Below are 17,500 nucleotides of genomic sequence, written 5' to 3'. Positions count from 1 at the left end.
ATAAGAAGTAGGATGAAATTTCTTTGCAAGTAGTTGCTGCTCTTCACAATTTCAAAAGAATAAAATACAAAACCAATAGAATATTAGGTCATAATCGGATATGGCTCAGTGTGATTGGACACCCCTAGTCTGCACTGCTCCGAGTGACACTCTTCAGTGGATCCCCAGCATCCACCCATGGCGAGGTAGGTGGGAGAGGATTGTTATTCGTTCTTGACAGAAGGAGAAACGAAGGCTGAGAAAGGAGCAGGGACTTGTCTTAGCTGATGCAGCCAGTCAGTAGCAGAGTTGCTCTCAAATGAGCTACAGACCAACAATTGTTCATAGTAATTATTCAGCAAGTATTTGAGAAGAATTGGAATGTTGGAGAGGATCACGAACTGCTCCAAGACAATGAATGGAGAGCAGCATCCACATTGGTCAAACATTTAACTGGTTGTGACTTATTTGCTTGGTCATAAAAGAGAACAACAAAGACTAGAGTTTCCTCCCTGTCAATAGCCCCCTCCTCAGCCAATCAAGGTTGAGACTTTGAGGGGTGGGAGGCTAAGGGTTCTCAACAAATAGCCCAAAGAATGGCCCTGGTTACCCCCGAGGGGATCACTCTCTGAGCACTATTCCAGTCTCACCTCTCTGTGTGGGCCTCCCACAACCCCCCCGCCCCCCCCAGTCCGGCCCCCGCTCCACACACAGAGCTCCTGGTGGTGGGAGGAGAGCAGAGGAAAAGGAAAAAGGAAGCAAGAAGAGAAAAGTAGGAGGGACAGAGAAAAAGGGAAAACAAAAAGGAGAAACCCCAATGTCCCCAGTGATTCTAAGGGACAAAGTCCTAGGTCAGAAATAAAATACTGCCCCCACAATCTAATGTTTTCCTTTCCCAAAAATCAGCCGGCACCTGATGGATCAGACTGAACAGGTTCCAAACCTCTCCGAGGCTCTTACCTTCTATATAGGGACGTCTGCTTTTGAGTAAAACCACTACAAGAAAAGGAGAAAACTCCGAAGAGGGTCCTCCTTGCTCTCACGAATGTGAAAGTGAATGCTCTCTCAGTCCTCCAGGAGAGACCTCGAGAAGGAGACGTGCTGAAGCAAAGCCACAGGGATCTCCAAGGTTGCCCCTGTCCTGCACCCCTGTCCTGCCTGGCTGATGTCAAGATCTCTCTGTGAGATCATCGCCTCCCCACCACCTTTGTCCAATAGGCTGAGGTCCTGCCAAAGGCCCTTGTGATGTCAATGCCACACCCACCCCTCCCTTGCAGTGCTGATGTCCTGCCCCTGTCCAGCCACACTGGATGTCTGAGCTGCTTCCCCTGGATCATCCCACTCAATGACTCTTCCTTGTGAGGTGACACCGACTACACAGTCGAACACAGAGATTCTTCCCCAGGCCGCAATTAGGTTTTCACAAGTTAGTTGACTTTATGGCCAGAAGGAACCGTTAGAGCATTTAATCTGATCCCCTGCGTATCCTAAGGCCTCCTGTATGTCAGAAGAGCTGGGCTTTTCTTTTACTCAGCGTTTTCCAGAAAGGCATCTAGTCTTTATTCAAAGTGATCAAGAGATGGAGAAGCCATCATTTCTCTTGGTTCTTTGTGCCAATGACGAACCACCCTCTTACAAATCTGGGTCTTATTGTCATTATACTTTTTCTGATTTCTGCTTCCATCCATGGGGTCTTGTCATGCCTCTGCTACATAAAAAGAGCCATTTACACTCAACATTTTCTCTCCATGAAGTCAAGCAACTCACCTCTCCTTCTTCTTTTGTATATACTAAACAGATTGAGCTTTTTCAATGTCTCATTAGAAGGCATCATCCCCATCACTCACTTACAAATCTTTTCTGTACCCTCTCCAATTGTTTTAACATAATATTCAAAATGTGGACACAAGAACTGGATTCAACATTCCAACATCAGTCTCACCAATGCTCTTTCACTTCCCTTTCCATCCTCACTACTCTATCCAGCCAAGAATGGCTTTAACCTTTTTTAACACAGTTTCACACTGACAGATCATGTTGAGTAGCTCGTCCACTATGGCCCCAAAATCCTTTTCAGGGTCAATGCTTTCCAGCAGATTGTCCCCCATTCTGTAGGGTGCCACCTGACTCCTTTGTTACTGGAGCTATGGGGTTGCATTTGGCTTTATTAAAACCTAATTCTTTAGTAAGTGTTTTAGAAGAACTAGTCCATTAGAGAGAGAATCGTGAATTACTCAAAGACAATGAATGGAGAAAAGCGGAAAGAGCAATCAAATACATGTTAGGTTGCAGCCTATTTCCTTGGTCTTAAAAGAGGGTAACAAAGACCTGAGCCTCCTCCCTCACAATAGCCCCAAGCTCCCCCAATCAGCATTGAGACTCTGAGAAGCAGAAAGCTGAGAGTTCTCACCAGATGTCCCGGGTCACCACCGGAGGGAGTCACTCTTAGAGCACCATTCCAGCCACATGTCTTTGGGAGGGCCTCCCGCAATGAGAGTTGGAATGCAAACCCCCCCCCCGGCCCCCCCTCCATCCCCAACTCCACATGCACAGACAGGTCCTGGTGGTGAAAGGAAAGCAGGGGAAAGGGACAAAGATGCAAGAGAAGACGAGAAAAGAGGGAGAGACAGGAAAAGGGAAAACAAAAAGGAGAAACCCCAACGTCCCCAGTAATTCTAAGGGACAAAGTCCTAGGTTGGAAATAAAATACTGCCCCCACAATCGAGGCTTTTCCTTTCCTAAAAATCAGCCGGCACGTGATAGATCAGACTGAACAGGTTCCAAACCTCTCCGAGGCTCTTACCTTCTATATAGGGACGTCTGTTTTCGAGCAAAACCACTACAAGAAAAGGAGAAAACTCCGAAGAGGGTCCTCCTTGCGCTCACGAACGTGCAAATGAATGCTCTCTCAGTCCTCCAGGAGAGACCTCGAGAAGGAGACGTGCTGAAGCAAAGCCACAGGGATCTCCGAGGTTGCCCCTGTCCTGCACCCCTGTCCTGCCTGGCTGATGTCAAGATCTCTCTGTGAGGTCATCGCCTCCCCACCACCTTTGTCCAATAGGCTGAGGTCCTGCCAAAGGCCCTTGTGATGTCACTGCCACACCCACCCCTCCCTTGCAGTGCTGATGTCCTGCCCCTGTCCAGCCACACCGGATGTTTGAGCTGCTTCCCCTGGATCACCCCACGCAATGAGCGTTCATTGTGGGCTCAAGCCCAACACAGTAAAACATCAGAGGCTTCTCCCCATGCTACGCTCAGTTTTTCATACATGAGCAGACTTTATGGACAGAAGAGACAATTAGAGCATGTCATCCCACCCCCTGCATATCACATGCTTTCTGGAGAGCATAGTAGCTAGTTTTTGACTACACACATTCCAGAAAGGCATCTCGTCTTCATTAGAAGACATCAAGAGGTGGGGAATTCCCACCACTTCCCTTTCTAGTTTGTTCCTTTGGTGATTCATCCTCACGATTGAATATGTGTGCCCTCTTTCGAATACGAATTGGTCTCTTTTGAGTTTCCAGCCACGGTTATGCTTTTCTCGGCTAGATTAATGAGCCCTTTCATACCCGATATTTTCTCTCCGTGAAGTCACTTCAACACTTCAATGACGTCACCTCCCGATCTTTTTTATCATCTAAACAGGCTGAGCTCTTTCAATAGCTCATTTACAGGCATTTTTCTCCAGCCCACAAAACGTTTCATTGCTTTTTGCTGCCCCATCTCCAATATTTCCAAATCTTTTTTCAAAGGTGGACGCCAAAACTGAATGCAGGACTCCATGATCCGTCTTCCTCATGGTGTGTCACCTCACTTTCTTCTTTCCAGAAGTCGTGCTCTGGCTCAGTCCCACATAGCAGGTTTTCTGGAGGAAGCACTCGGTGATGTTCTAGGGCTTGTGTTACAAAGAAGATGGACAGAATGGTCCTTTCTGACCTTCAATTATTTCTTTCGCAAGGAGGATAACGCTGGACATTTTCTCTCATTCACTTTCCTTTGGAATAATTTCAATCCAGTCCAAAGGATTTCCTCTTCCATTGTGTCTTCAGCACCTTTCCTAGCAAACAGTTACTGTTCGAGCACAGGTTTCCAGTTTCAGGCTGTCCCAGGGTGAGATGGCCATGAAAGGGGTAGTAGCTCAACTGAACCTATCCCCAGGTGAAGGGAATAAGTGCAGGGGTCACATGAGAAGGAGCAGCATGTAACTAGGATCCAAGCCTGTTGGACGATCTAAGAACAGCCTGTGCTCGGCCAGGAGAGAGACCCACAATGGGAACAGGCCTGGGAGGGACTTGGATAGTCCTTTCAAGTCAGTTTCGGTACACAGTAGGGCATGGAACAGCCAAGCTGCTAGGGTTGGGAGCTGAGCCTATCATTGTCACTATCATTGACCCCATTTTAGAGGTGTGGAAACTGAGGTCCAGAGAGGGGTCTGGCCTTAAACCTGAATCTGAGCCTGGGTTTACTATGCGTGTAGAATCTGTCAACTGTGTGGTTCTTCCATCTTCCTCAGAGACACCTGGTGCCGACTGCTGCTGGAGACAGGATTCTGGTGTAGTTGGGCCCTGGATTTGATCCAGCCTGGATCAGCGTCACTATGTTGCAGTGACAAAATTGAGGCAGCAGACTGAGTAGCCCCATTAAAGACACTAAACCAAAGCAAAATCGGAAGCGGATTTAAGCAACTTTTTACACATCAGTTTCATTTCTCTCCTCAGACAGACAAGGTTTAATTTCTGCCTACGTTCCCCACCCCTCCAAATCACCCAAAACAAGCCAATCTGCTTTGGGTTGGCACCGGTCCATGTCCCTCATGCCAGTGGCCAATCGCTAGTACAGCCGTAATACCACCAGACCCCCAAAAGACCCCCCTCAACAGCGCACCACCCCACCAGAAATGCCCCAAGCATCACTGGCCAACAGCGGTGGTGCTGTGCACGCCACTCCCTCCCCCCACAACCCCCAAACCCAGCCTGGCCACTCCCCAGTCCTCCCTGGCCCCAACTTGGCCCAAGCTATGCTGCAGCCCCCCTCAGCTTTGCAACCCCCTGTCACCCACTGCCTGCGTCCCCCCTCCCCCATGTAGGTGCAACACCACCACCAGAAATGCACCAACAGAAAGATCACTGACCACAGCCCACTGTTATCAGCTCACCCAACCCCCCGAGCAGCCCAGGCAGGAGGCAGGCGGTGCGGGGAGAGTAGGCACTGCAGGGCACGGACACACACACACGCATGCATGCAACACTCTCACCCGAGGACCTCACTTAGGGAAGACGAACCCAACCCACAGCTGACTGAGCTGGATTCCAGGTTCCCTCCTTCATCTGTAATGCCCTATCGGGCTGACCTGTCGCACTGGCCTCTCCCCCATTGGCCCTGGCCACTGTCAGTCTCAGAGTCCTGGTTTCTTCCCCTCTCCTTGCTTTGGGTGTTGGGAGAGGGATTGGGCAACAGGGAGCCAATCATGTTCTCCGGCAGGACATTTAAAAAAAAAAAAAAAAAATTAGCCAAAAAAGCCCCCAAAGAAGCCACGTGAAAAACGCCCTGTTGGGGTTAAGCCACATCTTAGATCCCTGTGACACTGTCTGCAGGGAGCCATGGCTGCAGTGAATCCTCTGAAAAGCTTCCGAGATGAAGCAACTTGCTCCATCTGTCTGAGTTTTTATAAGGATCCCGTGTTTTTAGATTGCGGGCACAGTTTCTGCCAAGCCTGCATCGCCCAGTGCTGGGAGGGATCGAATACAGCTGTCTCCTGTCCTCAGTGCAGAGAGACCTTTCCCCAGAGGACCCTCAGGCCGAACAGACAACTGGGGAACTTTGTAGAAATAGCCAAGCAGCTGAGTTTCCAAACAGCAGCAGGAGAAGTTGGTGCAAGGTGCACCAGGAGCCTTTCAAACTCTTCTGTAACCAGGACCAAATGCTCATCTGTGTGATCTGCAGAGAGTCCCAGGCTCACCGTACTCACAGGGTGGTCCCCACAGAGGAGGCTGCCCAGGCCTACAAGGTAGGAATCTGCTGTGCAGGGTAATTACTTCGGTTTGGGCTTGTTTGCAATTTTTATTACAATGGCTTCTAAAGGCACCGAGATCAGGGCCCTTGTTGTGCAAGGCTCTGTACAAACACACAGACAGTCTAAACCAGTGGTCCCCAAATTTTTCCCCTCAGGCTCTCCCTTACCCTGGCTATGGCCCCCCACCCGCAGCTGCGGTTAGGAGATGTGAGTGGGGCCACAGTCAGAGGCTGGGGCCACAGCTGTGGGGGTGTCTTGGGGTTGGAAGTGGGGCTGCCGGGAGTCGGGAGCTCAAACTGGGTTTGGGAGCAGAGCCAGGGTCAAGACTGGGGCTGGGAGTGGAGCTGGGGTAGGAGCCAGGGCCAAGGGGGCCATAGCAGATCTGAGTGGCACTCCCTTCCTGCCCCTTGTGGGGGCTGGTCTTGGCCCTGCCATGCTCCCTCAAATGTTCCTCCGTGCTCCAGTTTGGGGACCACTGATGTAAACAGTCAAGATAGACAAAGGCTGGGGATTCTGAAAGGTACTTAAGGTGTCTATACCCCAGATTTAAGTGGATAAATCTGGAGTTTAGGCACCTAAATGCCAGTTTTCGGCTCCACTGCAATCCCCAGAATTCCTGTAGGAGCCCAAAAAGAAAAGGAGGACTTGTGGCACCTTAGAGACTAACCAATTTATTTGAGCATGAGCTTTCGTGAGCTACAGCTCACTTCATCGGATGCATAAAAGTGGAAAATGCAGTGAGGATGTTTTTATACACACAGAGCATGAAAAAATGGGTGTTTATCACTTCAAAAGGTTTTCTCTCCCCACCCACTCTCCTGCTGGTAATAGCTTATCTACAGTGATCACTCTCCTTACAATGTGTATGATAATCCACTTTTATGCATCCGATGAAGTGAGCTGCAGCTCACGAAAGCTTATGCTCAAATCAATTGGTTAGTCTCTAAGGTGCCACAAGTCCTCCTTTTCTTTTTGCGAATACAGACTAACACGGCTGCTCCTCTGAAACCTGTCATTATGGAGGAGCTCAGACTCACTCAGTGCCTGTGTATTCAGGGTACAACTTCTTTCAGTGCCTGTGTTTCTGTCTCTGGGCATGTGCACAGCTGCCCCCCATGGCATCTGGCTGCCTGTCTCCTGGCCACACCCAGAGCAATCCATGAGCTGGGGAAAACCAGGCATTCTGCTTCTCTCCTCTACGGGGCCTGATCTGGTGGGCATGCTCGGAGACAAATCAAAGGAGTGGGAGGGAAACAGAGGCACAGAAGCAGCAGTGACTTAACCAAGCTCACAAAGCAGCTCAGTAGGAGAGCCAGGAATTAAACCCTGGCCTCCCCATGCCCATCCTAGTACCCTAGCCACTCGACCACACCGCCTCTCATCACTCCTGTCATGCAGTTCTCTACCGTCACATTACCAACATGTCAGCACAGCTGCAGACTGGAGGCGTAGCGCCCCAGCTTGAGCATTTCACAGCTGATGACCGCTGCTTTCAGGCAAGCCACAGGAAAATAACACATGGTCAGCAGTGTTCTCAAGGAGTTTGTTCTCTGCTACTTTCTGTCGCATAAGGTGCCCTGAAAGATTTGTGTTTAAGAAACAAAGGTTAATCTGCGTAACTTTTTCCTCAAGGAAAAACCAGGATGATGAATTCCCGTTTTCCTGGGTTTGCTGAAGGATGGTCACTTCGCTGCTCCTGAAGCAGAAATCATGGGCGACAGGTATATGACGGGCCAGGGGAGGCAGAGCCCTGCGTGGCCCCCTCCACCCCCAGACTCCCTCTTGCTTCCTGCCGGGGATCTGCAGCTCTTCCCCCGCGGTTGGTCTGGGGGGGCCTCTGGCAGAAGGGGCTGGACTGGGGGTTAGCCTCCCTGAACCAGTGGCTCACGTCCTGCCCATACAACCTTTGAAGTTTTGCAACATTCTAGGGCCCATGAAGCCCAGGTGGATTGAAACCTTAAAAAACCTGCTGGACAGAGCAATCCCCTCGGGGCAGAATCCACTGTGCTGTACGCCACGCTAGCTGTAAGGACAAAGTGGGCTGTAGTAGTGCCACAATAAGATTAAAGGAAGAAAATGGCTGATTCCCAGGACCATGTTGAACAAGCCCTTTCCCCCATGCCGAACAATCGAGCATAATATTTATGCACCTTGTGAGTGTGTTGGATTTTTAACCAGGAGTCTCTTTCTCCCAAGTGTTCATTAGGCACCGGAGTTTAATGTACTATTTTTTTTTTAAAAGTGTGTTAAACATTCCTACCAAAACTCCCTTCCCTTTAAGTTGCTCAGCTTTAACTCTCTGATGTTCAGCTTTCTTCATATAGTTTTCTCTGTCATTGCATGGGAGCAGGGCACCCTACCCTACACTGCTGCAAAATGGATACGACTTCAACCCTTTGCCCTGCAGCACTTGGAGGATTCGCTGGATGCAAAGGGCTGTTCTAGACAGAGTCCCTAGGTCTCTATATTAGGTCTGGTGCCCCCAAAGGCCTCTCTCTTCCCTGGCAGCATGACATATACAGCATAGAAGGAAAGGAAGCAGGGCTGAGAATGGGGCCTGAGATGCCCAGCTGCCATGAAATGAATGGGAGCTGTCCTTTTAAATCCTCTCTCTGGCTCTGCAACACCTCACCCCCGGGGAATTACAGAAGAAGATCCTTCGAGCACATTTTCAAGAGCACCAACTGACTTTAGAGCCGAAGTCCCATTTGCAAAGGAGATTTAGGCCCGAATCCCCAAATGCACTTGGGTGTTGTGATGCTCAGCACTGCAATGCCTAACTTTTAGACACCTAGAAAATCACTAAGGACATAAGAACGGCTGCACTGAGTCAGACCAGTGGTCCATGTAGCCCAGTATCGTGTCTTCCAACAGTGGCCAATGCCAGGTGCCCCAGAGGAAATGAACAGAACCCGGCAGTTACCAAAGGATTAATTCCCTGTTGCCCAGTCCCAGCATCTGACAATCAGACAAGCCCTTACGGTTGCCGGCCTGTAATTGCCAGGATTTCCTCTGGAGCCTTTTTAAAAAAGCTGGCTTTCCATCAGCTATCCTCCGGTCATCTGGTACAGTTTGGAACAACAAATCCTGAATTAGGCATTTGGGGGGAGAGAGGCATCCACAAAAGCCAGCATGCTAGCTGGGGAGACTAGCCCGCCGGAGATACTGATGAGAGGGGTGTGTCCTAAGCCCCAACTCCCCCAGAGTTTGGTGTAGGAATGGGCCTGTCTCTGATCCACACCTGGGAACCCCTCTCCTGGAGTCGAGTGGCTTAGCTACCTAAGCTGTTTCATGCAAGATGGAGTTCTGCACCTGTGTTGCTCCGCACAACGTGGCCGGGGAAGAATCATAGAATCCTAGAATATCAGGGTTGGAAGGGACCTCAGGATGTCATCTAGTCCAACCCCCTGCTCAAAGCAGGACCAATCCCCAATTAAATCATCCCAGCCAGGGCTTTGTCAAGCCTGACCTTAAAAACTTCTGAGGAAGGAGATTCTACCACCTCCCTAGGTAACGCATTCCAGTGTTTGACCACCCTCCTAGTGAAAAAGTTTTTCCTAATATCCAACCTAAACCTCTCCCACTGCAACCTGAGACCATTACTCCTTGTCCTATCCTCTTCTACCACTGAGAATAGTCTAGAACCTTCCTCTCTGGAACCACCTCTCAGGTAGTTGAAAGCAGCTATCAAATCCCGCCTCATTCTTCTCTTCTGCAGACTAAACAATCCAGTTCCCTCAGCCTCTCCTCATAAGTCATGTGTTCCAGACCCCTAATCATTTTTGTTGCCCTTCGCTGGACTCTCTCCAATTTATCCACATCCTTCTTGTAGTGTGGGGCCCAAAACTGGACACACTACTCCAGATGAGGCCTCACCAATGTCGAATAGAGGGGGACGATCACGTCCCTCGATCTGCTCGCTATGCCCCTACTTATACATCCCAAAATGCCATTGGCCTTCTTGGCAACAAGGGCACACTGCTGACTCATATCCAGCTTCTCATCCACTGTCACCCCTAGGTTGAAGACTTTCTTCATAACCATTAGCCTGGGGGTAGGGCACTCACCTTGTATGTGGGAGACTCCAGTTCAAGTTCTCCCTCTGCCTGGTGAGGAGAAGAGATTTGAGTCTCCCACCTCTCAAGAGTCAATTGTGACATTGCCATGAGCACCGTCCTAGAGCAACTTGAGAGGGAGATGGAAAATCAATGGTAGTTGAGAACCCAACTTCATGAGACTTCTTTGAAAATCCCAGCTTCAGATAATGAAATCAGCACTGCAATGTATATAAATTGCACAGAGGACAGACACCTTAGCAGGTTGACCTTCCCCTCCACCCCAAACATTGTTTTTCTTGCCTCAGGAACAAATTCAAACCCAGTTGAACACACTGAAGCAAGAGAGAGGAGAACTTCTGGAGTGGAAACAGGATGCAGAGACGCAAAGCCAGGAATATCTGGTAGGTCCCCATTGTTATGGTCCAGAAGTTACATCAGTCAGGGGTGATATTTCTCTCTGTGGGGAGAGTGTCAGCCCTGGTCTACACGCAGCACTGCTTTGATTTAGCTATGGCTACATCTACACGGCACACCACTGGGGGCATCCTGTAGGGTATGTGTAGCCACACAGCACAGTGAGAAACAGGCTGTGTCCACACTGTCATGTGTAGCTACATGTGTGAATAAAAGACTCCAGCAGGGGGAGGCAGCAGAGCGGCCGGAGCCTTCCCCCACTCCCTGGAGCCTTTTCCTGTGGTGGGGAAAGGCTCTGGCACTGGGGAAGCAGCGGGACACTCAGTGTAGATGGGGGAGGCCCTGCTTGGGGGTGTATAGAGCCCTGTGTGTAGGGTTTATACCCAGAGGGTTCAGGCATATTGCAACTCTACTTGCTTAAGCCATGCCTCGCCATCTACACTGCTATTTATGCCCATGTTAGCGGGTGCATATAGTGTACGTCCTCTACACACCACCACAACATTTGTGTAGGACAGATGTACCTCAAATCACTTTTTAATGTAATGTCTTTGTTCTGGTGCAAGGCCCTCACAGGCAAACATTTTGAACCTAGTTTAATTTGACCCTAGTGTGGTGTGTAGGGTTCACCTTGTCCAGTTAAACTGAGATAAAATGTGCTAACTGGGAGCAAGGTCAAGCTCAGATCAGGGTTAGCTGTGATGTATTGGGGACCGAGAGACTTTGTCCGTTGGACCATATGAACTGGAACCATAAACTCACTGAACATTAAATCTCACAAAATGAGGGTCAATCCATCCTCATGATTGTATCCACCCATTATATACCACACCTGAACATACCTATTATATGAACAACGCACCCTCATGTCTCAATGTCTGTACTTTGACCCCTTAACCTCTTACCCCCAATCGGGGATATTGCAGAGTATGTATTCCTTACGCCACTCGATCTGAAACCGAACTTCGCTCCTCTTGATAATCCGTACATTATTCCCTGGTATCCAGAAACGTCTACTCCAGGGGTTCTCAAACTGGGGGTCGGGACCCCTCGGGGGGTCGCATGGTTATTACATGGGGGGTCGTGAGCTGTCAACCTCCACCCCAAACCCCGCTTTTCCTCCAGCATTTATAATGGTGTTAAAAATATTCAAAAGTGTTTTTAATTTATTAGGGGGGGTCACACTCAGAGGCTTGCTATGTGAAAGGGGTCGCCAGTAAAAAAGTTTGAGAACCACTGTTCTGCTCTGTACCGTTCACGTTTTTTTTAAACATCATCTTGATAACCTCAAGCACTTTGTCTCTTGTTGAGACACCCTTGCAGGGTGTGATCATGTTTATCTTTGTTTATCATCCCTCTGGGCTCATTCCTCCACTGGCTTCCAGTTTCAACTTAAAGCACTGATCTTATTCCCCACACATCCAGCTACAAACACTGATTTCAGGGGAGATTTTCAAAGGCACGTATGGTGATTAGGTGCCTAATTCACATGGACTGTCAGTAGGACTTAGGCACCCAGTGGCTGTTTTGTATCTCAGAAATCTTCCTCCTGAATCTCCACCAGGCACAACTGGTTTCCTCTGGAACAGTGTAATTAACAGAATGCCAGATGAAACATGCAAAAGCTGGAGAAGAAGCATTTTGCATGGTGTGTTTTGTAACTGGTGTTTTATGTGGATAACCAGCAGAACCCTTTCCTTCTTCAGTCTTCTCCACAACTCTCTGCCAATGTATTTCTGATTCTGAGTCAGACCTCCCCCCTTCCAACCTTTCTGCTATTGGAAGATTCTAGATGATCAACAGAATATACTAAGCCACTCAGACCTGAAAACTCATCATTTTAGAGAGATTGGGTGCCATTTTCAGAAGTGCCTAAGTGATTTTGGAGCCTAGGGTTAACAATTTTGCAAGTGGTTAAGGGCCAGATTCTCAAAGGTATTTAGGGGCTTAAAATGCAGGGAGAGCTGTCCTATTTTCAAAAGTCACTTTCAAAGAAACTTAGGCTCCTTAGCATCCAAAGTGACCTTTTGAAAATGGGAACTGGAGGCGTACGTCCCGAAGGCACTTCGGAACATGTTGTTCATTCAGGCCAGCTGAGAGACTGTCAGGCATATTCTCCTGAAATCTCAACCATGTGTTTGTAGTAGGTTGATATGAAAAGAGGGCTCTAAGAACTGTTCCTATCAGGGACATGGGGAGAGTCTGGGATGTCCAACTTTCTCATTTGTGAAAACCGGATGCTGAGCACCGGAACCTGCCCTGTGCCCTGCCGCCACTTTCCCTCGAGGCCCCGCCCCCCACTCCTCTGTCCCTCTCCCACTGTCGCTTGCTGCTCTCTCCACCTCCCTCCCCCTGCCAGCTGAGCAGAGCTCTAGGGGTGTGGTGGAGGTGACTGGGGCAGGGTGGGAGAGGGAGAGCCACGCTCCAGGGGTGGAGGGGTGATTGGAGCAGGATGGGGGAGATGCCGGTACTTTTCTCCCCCCCATGGAGCCATCCCTGAGTGCTCCTCCAGGCTCCAGCAGCAGCTGCTGCTCGTCTCGCCCTCTGGTGGTGGAAGCCTGTTACTGTGGGTAACCGGATTTCTCATGTCCAGTCAGCAGTGCCGACCGGACACTGCCAGGTTTCCCTTTTGACTGGACTTCCCAGTTGAAAACTGGACATCTGGCAACCCTTGTCCTTGATCTGTCCTTTCCTGTTTGTGTCCCTTCATTATAGGGAAAGATAGAAGCTGAGAGGCAGAAGATCATGTCTGAATTTGAGCAACTGCGGCAGTTCCTGGATGAGCAAGAGCGACTCCTGCTGGCCCAACTGGAAGAGCTGGACAAGGAAATTGTGAAGATACAGGATGAAAATGTCACCAAACGGTCTGAAAAGATTTCCCGTCTCGGTGACTTGATCAGTGAGATAGAAGAGAAGTGTCAGCAGCCAACAAGTGAATTCCTGCAGGTGAGACAGAGACACCCAGATCCCTGCCCAGGGAAGGGAGAGATTCTGATTGATTAGCTTTGGAGTTTATTAAGTTCTTGGAGAGGTCCTACTCCACAATGGAGACTGTCAGTGTGTCCTTCAGCGAAGTGAGGGAAAACAAAATGTGACATTTCTAATATTTCCAATGTGGAAACAGTTTTGCTGTTTTAAAGGCAGATGGTTCAGGCCTTTTTGAGACATCCTGTGTAAGCCCCTTCATTTTCAGTTTAAACCAATTTTTACCAAAAAATTTCTGGGTTTTACAAAAAAGTATTATTGAGGTTTTTCTGATTTTCATCCTACTTTTTTATCATTCAAATATATACAAAAAACTTGTTTAATTAAGAAAATACAATACATTGCATGAGATCTCTGTATTCCGATAATACATTAGTCTGTGTGTATATGCACAGCTGCCTGCTGAAGAAAGAACGTATTGTCTAGCAGATGCACACAATAAACCAACAGGCACGCACGCAAGCTCTGAAGTGCGTGTGCGTCTGAACCGACTGATAAATCACACGCCCACCAAGTACACATTTCAAACTGTTAGTGGACAATGGGTTCAAGATTTGACGCACTAAAATGGGAAGAAAAATGAAAATCTACCTCAGAATACGTTTCAGAACACAAGGAAGTATTCAAAAGGGCTAAAGAAACAACAACAGGAGAGAAGGATGAAGCTGCGCGTATGCGCTGCAAATGGTGTGGCCCAATTATCGAAGGTGAATATTTATAGACTAATCGTTCTAAGCAAAGCTTTTGCTACGGTCTCCCACAGCATTCTTGCCAGCAAGTTAAAGAAGTATGGGCTGGATGAATGGACTAGAAGGTGGATAGAAAGCTGACTAGATTGTCGGGCTCAACAGGTAGTGATCGATGGCTCCATATCTAGTTGGCAGCCAGTGTCAAGCAGAGTGCCCCAAGGGTCAGTCCTGGGGCCGGTTTTGTTCCATATCTTCATTAATGATCTGGAGGATGGTGTGGATTGCACCCTCAGCAATTGCACCTGCAGATGACACTAAACTCGGAGGAGGGGTAGATATGCTGGAGGGCAGGGATAGGATACAGAGGGACCTAGACAAATTAGAGGATTGGGCCAAAAGAAATCTGATGAGGTTCAACAAGGACAAGTGCACTTAGGACAGAAGAATCCCAGGCACTGCTACAAACTAGGGACCGAATGGCTAGGCAGCAGTTCTGCAGAAAAGGACCTAGGGGTTACAATGGACGAGAAGCTGGATATGAGTCAACAATCTGCCCTTGTTGTGAAGAAGTCCAACGGCATTTTGGGCTGTATAAGTAGGGGCATTGCCAGCAGATTGAGGGACGTGATCATTCCCATCTATTCGGCATTGGTGAGACCTCACTTGGAGTACCGTGTCCAGTTTTGGGCCCCCCGCTACAAGAAGGATGTGGAAAAATTGGAAAGAGTCCAGCGGAGGGCTACAAAAATGATTAGGGGGCTGGAGCACATGACTTATGAGAAGAGGCTGAGGGAACTGGGATTGCTTAGTCTGCAGAAGAGCAGAATGGGGGAGGATTTTTTGATAGCTGCTTTCAATTACCTGAAAGGGGGTTCCAAAGAGGATGGATCTAGACTGTTCTCAGTGGTAACCAGATGCCAGAACAAGGAGTAATGGTCTGAAGTTGCAGTGGGGGAAGTTTAGGTTGGATATTAGGAAAATCTTTTTCAGTAGGAGGGTGGTGAAGCACTGGAATGGGTTACCTAGGGAGGTGGTGGAATCTTCTTCCTTAGAGGCTTTTAGGGTCAGGCTTGACAAAGCCCTGGCTGGGATGATTTAGCTGGGGAGTGGTCCTGCTTTGAGCAGGGGGTTGAACTAGATGACCTCCTGAGGTCCCTTCCAACCCTGATATTCTATGATTCTACACCAGTAACCTGTTTGTTCAAATGAAACGTTTTATTTGGGGATTTCAGATATATTGTTTTCTTAAACTCAGGGGGGCCCTTGTGCTTTGAGTTCTGTTTTAGTTCTGCAGCAAACCACAGGGATGAACAGAATTCAAAGCATTCATCTACTGAATACTTTTTCTCCCTGTCTTTCCATCCACCAAAACAAACCCCGATATTTAACCAGAAAACTTAATAGTTTTCTGCACTGATTTGCACCTGTTTTTATTGTGGTAATAAACACTGATAAAATCCCAGGAAAAATTAACTAAAATAAAAACTGAAAATGAAGGGCCCTAACGATATGAAAGCAATAAAAGGCACAACTCCACTTTCTAGGAAGTGAGAGATTAGGAAAGCAAAGTTCTTTGCAGGGCCTATTAAGAAATGAGAATGAATCCAGCTTCCAGAACTGCTGAGCAGAATTGCATACATGCAGAAAGGCAAACACTTTGGACACAGCAGTTGCATGTGGCAGTCAAGGATTCATGCGTCTGATCAGTCTGTTTGAGCAAATGCCATAGAATTTAGAAGGAGAAAACCCACAGTCATGGTGTGTGCTTAGGGGTCCCATTCCATCGAAATCTGTGAATGGACTTTTGAAGTTGCGAACAGCAGAGAACTGCATCTCGAGCTCAACTAGGGATGGCAAAGCAAATCCCCTGCAGAGCAGAAGCGATCTGCATCTTGTGGCACTTGGGACTGAACTCTTTCTCTTTTCTAGGACATCAAAAGCACCTGGAGCAGGTACGTGACTCCTTCCCACTCCCCCTCACGCGTCGTGGTGCTAGAAGGGGACTTTCCCCCCAGGGTCAGATTTTGCAGGGCATTTAGTCACCTGAGACGTAGCTAGGCACTTGGTGGGGTTTTCCAAAGCAGCTAAGCGAGTTAGGCACCTCCCATTGTGATCAGTGGCAGTTGGGAGCCTGACTTGGTTAGGTGCTTTTGAAAATCCCAGGAGGCACCTTTAAAAATCAAGCCTTAAGTGACTTGCCCAAGGTCATGCAGGGAGGCTGTGGCAGAGCAGGGAGTGGAACATAGGTTTCCAGTGTCCTACAGCAACCCCTTAACCACTGGAGCATCCTTTCCCATGAGATTAGGCCCTTCTCTCTGAGGGGCAGCCTGTGGACCCCTTACTCTCTTTAACTCCCATTGGAGGAGCTAGGCATTTAAAAACTCCAGTGAGGAGATGAATTGTCTCACCAGTGGGAGTTAGAGGCTCTCATTGAGCCCACAAGAGAGCAGCCTCTGGTAGCTCATTCTCAAGAAAGAAAAGATTTAGGGTGTTTCCCCCTTCCCCCCCCCCCCAGGTGTGAGAAGGTGAAGTTCGAGAAACCAATGGCTGTGCCACAGGATGTGAGCGAGAGAGTTGGCGTCTCTTCCCAAAGAAATGTTTGTCTACAGGAGGCTCTGAAGAAATTCAGAGGTAACTTAACAGTTATTTGGGCTCATGATATGGCGATGGCACATCGAGATGTGCCTCTGACTGTGGAAGGAGATGGACTCTGGCCTATTAGTTCTCAGCTCGTCACAGCTAGACGTCTGTGGGTGGGATGGGGAGGGCTCAGGGCTGATGCCAGTTTGCCAGGCCTCCACTTGGATTGTCTCAGACCCAACCATGGGTGTCAAAATTGGCCACTCAGCATTTCAGAGACACACAATCGCCAGATGTTTTAGAAAATGTTGAATTTCACCTCCATGGCTGGGATTTTTCGAGGGACCTAAGGGATTTAGGCCCCATCTCTCTCTGACTGTCAATGGGAGTTGGCCACCACGTGGCCTCAGCCCTTTTGAAAATCCCAGACTCTGTACCTCAAGTTCCTCCATCTTGAAAAAGGAGGAAATAATGGCCAACCTACCTTGTTGTGCTAATTAGTGAATGCCACCGAGTGCTTTGAGATCGTTGGAGTAAGGCAGGAGATGGACAATATATTTTGGACGATGATTTCACTTTAGTTTGGTCTCACTGGAAAGGTCTCCCCATTCCGATCTGCCTCTCGTTCTGTGGTCTTTTCCTTTGGGCTGTCTCTCAGAATTACAGCACGGTTCCATGCCGTGCTGCGACAGCCATGTCAGCCCCAGGATATTAGACAGGGTGGGGGAGGTCATAGCTTTCATTGGACCAACTCCTGTTGGTGACAGAGACAAGTTTTT

General features: G+C 48.7%; 2 protein-coding genes across 2 annotated transcripts in view; one reads left to right on the top strand and one right to left on the bottom strand.

Moving 5' to 3' along the window:
• The window catches only part of LOC140897492 (E3 ubiquitin-protein ligase TRIM15-like), a 52,785-nt gene extending 35,607 nt beyond the window's left edge, over positions 1-17,178 (top strand). Inside the window, exons 3-7 of the mRNA XM_073310222.1 lie at positions 10,359-10,454; positions 13,183-13,413; positions 16,071-16,093; positions 16,657-16,772; positions 17,150-17,178. Of these exons, the coding sequence (XP_073166323.1) occupies positions 10,359-10,454; positions 13,183-13,413; positions 16,071-16,093; positions 16,657-16,772; positions 17,150-17,178 (495 nt within the window). The remainder of the gene's footprint in view (positions 1-10,358; positions 10,455-13,182; positions 13,414-16,070; positions 16,094-16,656; positions 16,773-17,149) is intronic.
• Positions 1-17,500, bottom strand: part of LOC140898396 (uncharacterized) — a 317,402-nt gene that overhangs the window by 231,290 nt on the left and 68,612 nt on the right. The window lies entirely within an intron of this gene.

Source organism: Lepidochelys kempii, chromosome 14 (assembly GCF_965140265.1).
Source record: "Lepidochelys kempii isolate rLepKem1 chromosome 14, rLepKem1.hap2, whole genome shotgun sequence".
Classification (NCBI taxonomy): domain Eukaryota; kingdom Metazoa; phylum Chordata; order Testudines; family Cheloniidae; genus Lepidochelys; species Lepidochelys kempii.
The sequence above is the reverse complement of the archived record's forward strand: the minus strand, read 5'-3'. Positions and strand labels throughout refer to the sequence as shown.